General features: G+C 24.0%; 1 protein-coding gene across 4 annotated transcripts in view; it reads left to right on the forward strand.

Annotated features, from left to right (window-relative positions):
• Positions 1–6190, forward strand: part of LOC133609894 (probable E3 ubiquitin-protein ligase MID2) — a 32864-nt gene extending 26674 nt beyond the window's left edge. For 3 of the 4 annotated variants that reach the window (XM_061965930.2, XM_061965929.2, XM_061965931.2), the window contains exons 6-8: positions 5344–5366; positions 5424–5572; positions 5643–6190. In XM_061965930.2, coding sequence (XP_061821914.1) covers positions 5344–5366; positions 5424–5572; positions 5643–5938 — 468 coding nt within the window. In that variant the 3' untranslated portion in view covers positions 5939–6190. Of the gene's footprint in view, positions 1–5343; positions 5367–5423; positions 5590–5642 lie in introns of all 4 variants that reach the window. The other variant, XM_061965932.2, reaches the window with a different exon arrangement.
• Positions 6191–6811: the final 621 nt, after the last annotated feature.

The following is a 6811-nucleotide window of genomic DNA, read 5'->3' on the forward strand; positions in this document are numbered from 1 at the left end:
TTTATACTTGCAAATTTTTTTTTACTAATAGAATTTTCTTTTTGCTTGCAAAGCATGTTATTAATTGGACTATATATATATTTTTTAACTTGCAGAACATTTTTATATTTGCGAATCGTTTTTGAATTGAAAAAAGTTACTTTTTTATTCATCGCTTTTTTTGATTGAAGAAAATTGTTTTTATTAATTGAATAAATGAGTTTTTATCTGGCAAATCGTTTAATTGAAAAACATGTTTTAATTGTTTTTTACTTGGGAATGTTTTATTTAAAAAAAAAAAATTATTTGTACTTTCAATTGTTTTTGCTAATAGAAAATATTTTTTCGCTTGCAAATCATGTTTTTAATTGGGAAAAAAAATATTTTTTTTAATTGAAGAAAATTGTTTAATCAATTTTTTAATTGAAGAAAATAGTTGTTATACTTGAATTGTTTTTTTCAATTGTAGAAATTTGAAAATTTGTATATTTGCGAATCGTTTTTGAATTGACAAAAGTTACTTTTTTATGAATCGCTTTTTTTAATTAAGAAAATAGTTTTTATACTTGTAAATCCTTTTTTTTTTAAATTGGAAAAAATGTTTAATAATTTTTTTAATTGAAGAAAATTGTTTTTATACTTGAATTGTTTTTTCAGTTGTAGAAATTAGTTTTTATACTTGCAAATCGTTTAATTTAAAAACTTTTTTTTTTTTTTACTTGGGAATATTTTATTTAAAAAAAAATTGTTTTTATACTTGCAAATTTCTTTTTACTAATAGAAATTTTTTTTTGCTTGCAAAGCATGTTAATTGGAATATATATATATTTTTTTAACTTGCAGAACATTTTTATATTTGCGAATCGTTTTTGAATTGAAAAAAGTTACTTTTTTATTCATCGCTTTTTTTGATTGAAGAAAATTGTTTTTATACTTGTAAATCCTTTTTTTTAATTGAATAAATTAGTTTTTATCTCGCAAATCGTTTAATTGAAAAACATGTTTTAATTTTTTTTTACTTGGGAATGTTTTATTTTAAAAAAATAAAAAAATTGTACTTTCAATTGTTTTTGCTAATAGAAAATATTTTTTCGCTTGCAAATCATGTTTTTAATTGGGGAAAAAAAAGATTTTTTTTAATTGAAGAAAATTGTTTAATCAATTTTTTAATTGAAGAAAATAGTTGTTATACTTGAATTGTTTTTTTCAATTGTAGAAATTAGAAAATTTGTATATTTGCGAATCGTTTTTGAATTGAATAAGGTTATTTTTTTATGAATCGCTTTTTTTAATTAAGAAAATAGTTTTTATACTTGTAAATCCTTTTTTTTAATTGGAAAAAATGTTTTTATGCTTGAATTGTTTTTTCAGTTGTAGAAATTAGTTTTTATACTTGCAAATTGTTTAATTTAAAAACTTTTTTTTTTTTAACTTGGGAATATTTTATTTTAAAAAAAATTGTTTTTATACTTGCAAATTTTTTTTTACTAATAGAATTTTCTTTTTGCTTGCAAAGCATGTTATTAATTGGAATATATATATTTTTTTTAACTTGCAGAACATTTTTATATTTGCGAATCGTTTTTGAATTGAAAAAAGTTACTTTTTTATTCATCGCTTTTTTTGATTGAAGGAAATTGTTTTTATACTTGTAAATCCTTTTTTTTAATTGAATAAATTAGTTTTTATCTGGCAAATCGTTTAATTGAAAAAACATGTTTTATTTTTTTTTTACTTGGGAATGTTTTATTTAAAAAAAATATATATTTGTACTTTCAATTGTTTTTGCTAATAGAAAATATTTTTTCGCTTGCAAATCATGTTTTTAATTGGGGAAAAAAAAGATTTTTTTTAATTGAAGAAATTTGTTTAATCAATTTTTTAATTGAAGAAAATAGTTGTTATACTTGAATTGTTTTTTTCAATTGTAGAAATTAGAAAATTTGTATATTTGCGAATCGTTTTTGAATTGAAATAGGTTACTTTTTTATGAATCGCTTTTTTTAATTAAGAAAATAGTTTTTATACTTGTAAATCCTTTTTTTTAATTGGAAAAAATGTTTAATCATTTTTTTAATTGAAGAAAATTGTTTTTATACTTGAATTGTTTTTTCAGTTGTAGAAATTAGTTTTTATACTTGCAAATCGTTTAATTTAAAAACTTTTTTTTTTTTACTTGGGAATATTTTATTTAAAAAAAAATTGTTTTTATACTTGCAAATTTTTTTTACTAATAGAATTTTCTTTTTGCTTGCAAAGCATGTTATTAATTGGAATGTATATATATTTTTTAACTTGCAGAACATTTTTATATTTGCGAATCGTTTTTGAATTGAAAAAAGTTACTTTTTTATTCATCGCTTTTTTTGATTGAAGAAAATTGTTTTTATTAATTGAATAAATTAGTTTTTATCTGGCAAATCGTTTAATTGAAAAAACATGTTTTATTTTATTTTTTTACTTGGGAATGTTTTATTTAAAAAAAAAAAATTATTTGTACTTTCAATTGTTTTTGCTAATAGAAAATATTTTTTCGCTTGCAAATCATGTTTTTAATTGGGAAAAAAAATATTTTTTTTAATTGAAGAAAATTGTTTAATCAATTTTTTAATTGAAGAAAATAGTTGTTATACTTGAATTGTTTTTTTCAATTGTAGAAATTTGAAAATTTGTATATTTGCGAATCGTTTTTGAATTGAAAAAGGTTACTTTTTTATGAATCGCTTTTTTTCATTAAGAAAATAGTTTTTATACTTGTAAATCCTTTTTTTTAATTGGAAAAAATGTTTAATCATTTTTTTAATTGAAGAAAATTGTTTTTATACTTGAATTGTTTTTTCAGTTGTAGAAATTAGTTTTTATACTTGCAAATCGTTTAATTTAAAAACTTTTTTTTTTTTTACTTGGGAATATTTTATTTAAAAAAAAATTGTTTTTATACTTGCAAATTTTTTTTTACTAATAGAATTTTCTTTTTGCTTGCAAAGCATGTTAATTGGAATATATATATATTTTTTTAACTTGCAGAACATTTTTATATTTGCGAATCGTTTTTGAATTGAAAAAAGTTACTTTTTTATGAATCGCCTTTTTTGATTGAAGAAAATTGTTTTTATACTTGTAAATCCTTTTTTCTAATTGAATAAATTAGTTTTTATCTGGCAAATCGTTTAATTGAAAAACATGTTTTAATTTTTTTTTACTTGGGAATGTTTTATTAAAAAAAAAAAAAAGTACTTTCGCTTGCAAATCATGTTTTTAATTGGGAAAAAAAAGATTTTTTTTAATTGAAGAAAATTGTTTAATCAATTATTTTAATTGAAGAAAATAGTTGTTATACTTGAATTGTTTTTTTCAATTGTAGAAATTAGAAAATTGGTATATTTGCGAATCGTTTTTTAATTGAAAAAGGTTACTTTTTTATGAATCGCTTTTTTTCATTAAGAAAATAGTTTTTATACTTGTAAATCCTTTTTTTTAATTGGAAAAAATGTTTAATAATTTTTTTAATTGAAGAAAATTGTTTTTATACTTGAATTGTTTTTTCAGTTGTAGAAATTAGTTTTTATACTTGCAAATCGTTTAATTTAAAAACTTTTTTTTTTTTTACTTGGGAATATTTTATTTTAAAAAAAATTGTTTTTATACTTGCAAATTTTTTTTTACTAATAGAATTTTCTTTTTGCTTGCAAAGCATGTTATTAATTGGAATATATATATATTTTTTAACTTGCAGAACATTTTTATATTTGCGAATCGTTTTTGAATTGAAAAAAGTTACTTTTTTATTAATCGCTTTTTTTGATTGAAGAAAATTGTTTTTATGCTTGTAAATCCTTTTTTTTAATTAAAGAAATTAGTTTTTATCTGGCAAATCGTTTAATTGAAAAACATGTTTGAATTTTTTTTTACTTGGGAATGTTTTATTTAAAAAAAAAAATTTTTTACTTTCAATTGTTTTTGCTAATAGAAAATATTTTTTCGCTTGCAAATCATGTTTTTAATTGGGGGAAAAAAAAAAATTTTTTAATTGAAGAAAATTGTTTAATCAATTTTTTAATTGAAGAAAATAGTTGTTATACTTGAATTGTTTTTTCAGTTGTAGAAATTAGTTTTTATACTTGCAAATCGTTTAATTTAAAAACATTTTTTTTTTTTTTACTTGGAAATGTTTTATTTAAAAAAAAAAAATTGTACTTTCAATTGTTTTTGCTAATAGAAAATATTTTTTCGCTTGCAAATCATGGTTTTAATTGGATAAAAAAATATTTTTTTTAATTGAAGAAAATTGTTTAATCAATTTTTTAATTGAAGAAAATAGTTGTTATACTTGAATTGTTTTTTTCAATTGTAGAAATTAGAAAATGTGTATATTTTCGAATCGTTTTTGAATTGAAAAAGTTACTTTTTTATGAATCGCTTTTTTTAATTAAGAAAATAGTTTTTATACTTGTAAATCCTTTTTTTTTAATTGGAAAAAATGTTTAATCATTTTTTTAATTGAAGAAAATTGTTTTTATACTTGTATAAATTAGTTTTTATACTTGCAAATCGTTTAATTTAAAAACTTTTTTTTTTTTTACTTGGGAATATTTTATTTAAAAAAAAATTGTTTTTATACTTGCAAATTTTTTTTTACTAATAGAATTTTCTTTTTGCTTGCAAAGCATGTTATTAATTGGAATATATATATATTTTTTTTAACTTGCAGAACATTTTTATATTTGCGAATCGTTTTTGAATTGAAAAAAGTTACTTTTTTATTAATCGCTTTTTTTGATTGAAGAAAATTGTTTTTATTAATTGAATAAATTAGTTTTTATCTGGCAAATTGTTTAATTGAAAAACATGTTTTAATTTTTTTTTACTTGGGAATGTTTTATTTAAAAAAAAAAAAAAATGTGTACTTTCAATTTTTTTTGCTAATAGAAAATATTTTTTCGCTTGCAAATTATGTTTTTAATTGGGAAAAAGTTTTTTTTTAATTGAAGAAAATAGTTGTTATACTTGAATTGTTTTTTTCAATTGTAGAAATTAGTTTTTATAATTGAAAAACTTTTTATTTTTTTAACTTGGGGATATTTAATTCAAACTTTTATACTTGCCAATTTTTTTGCTAATATAAAATATTTTTTTGCTTGCAAATCGTGTTTTTAATTGGGAGAAAAAATATTTAAAAGTTACTTTTTTATTAATTGCTTTTTGTTATTGAAGAAAATTGTTGTTTTGCTTGCAAATTATTTTTTTAATTGGGGATTTTTTTTATTTTTTATGGCAGATTTAATTTAATTAAATTTTTTTTAAATGTTAACTGCAGAATTTTTGATATTAACTTCCGGACTAACCCGCGTGTTCCTCCACCAGGCCAGCAAGACCACAGGAAGGAGGTAAGCGTCTGGCTCGCCATGGTCTTCTCCACATCTGACGCCCCCTCCCGGCTGCAGATGCACCAGCCTGCTGAGGAAGAACATGTTCTACCCAAAGTACGTGGACATGCAGACCGGCATCGTCAACGTCATGATGGAGGAGGAGATGCGCAAGTTTGTGGAGGTCACGCTGCCGCGAGAAATCATGGCCGCCGTCAACTCCATCTGTGAGCGCCGTCATGAGGTCAGAGGTCAGAAGTGGGGGGGGAACCATGGCTGACACGCTCCCGCCCTCAGGTCAACTACTTGAGGAGGAGGAGGAGGAGGACGGCGACCAAACTCCAAACGAGGAAGTGACCAGGGAGACTGACGACGACGACGATGATGATGATGATGATGATGATGATGACGACGACGTCCTGGACGACAGCAGCGAGGAGATGAGCGAAGTGGAGGAGGACAGCGAAGGTCACGACGTTAGTGACTCGGAGGAAGATCTTTACATCCCTGAGGACGAGGACGATGAAGACGAGGAGGAAGTGGAGGAGGAGGAAGATGAAGAGAATGAAATGGAGCACAGCGAGAACTCATGAAGGTCAGAGGACCAGCTGGCTACACACACACACACACACACACACACACACACCCCTGAATGTAGAATCCAATGTTTTAAAAAAAAAAGAAAGAATATTCTTGCATGTTGCTTTGCCAAAGACTGGCGTACTTTGCTGCATTCACCCGACTTTGCACTTCAATGCTGTGATGCTACTGCTACGCTATATATAGCAATGTTTTGATACAGGTGATGTTTCACGGGCCAAATAGCTAATAAAAGATTGACGTCGTGGACGTGCTTTTTGTTTTCTCATCCCCGCTTTGGCAGCAGTTTATTGTGAGGCGACACCAGGAGCTGCTGTGCAAGGGAAGCATTCATAGTTGATTTAAAATTGCAAAAGCACTGACATGTGCAGCTGTGGTCGAGACCACGTTCAATTCTTTAGTTTCACTTTGAGAAAGACTGCAGAGCAGGAGTGTCCAAACCTTTTCCACTAAAATGAAAGTGATAGCTTTCATTTTAATAACCAATACAATATTTATATATTTTTAACCTTTAGTGCAATCGGGGACCCTAAAAAACTTTTTATTTTTTATTTTTTATTCAACGCTTAAATGATTAGTTGATCTTCAAAACTATCTGTCAACATAAAGTTGTACTTTTTTTTATTATTTATTTTTTTGTCCTTTTTGTTAGACATTTTTTATGGCAAAAACACAAAATATGCGACATTTTCTCCCAACAAATGTTCAAAGTGTAATATTTGATGTGAAGTAATCGGAGCCTTAAATATGTCAATCATTCATAACATTGATTTTGATTCATTATTATTTTTTGAGCAATGACAGTTTAAAAAAAAAATTCTTAGGGATCGTAAAAAAATTACAATAAAACTATAATTGACCTTTTT

This window comes from Nerophis lumbriciformis, linkage group LG07 (genome assembly GCF_033978685.3).
Source record: "Nerophis lumbriciformis linkage group LG07, RoL_Nlum_v2.1, whole genome shotgun sequence".
Classification (NCBI taxonomy): Eukaryota; Metazoa; Chordata; class Actinopteri; order Syngnathiformes; family Syngnathidae; genus Nerophis; species Nerophis lumbriciformis.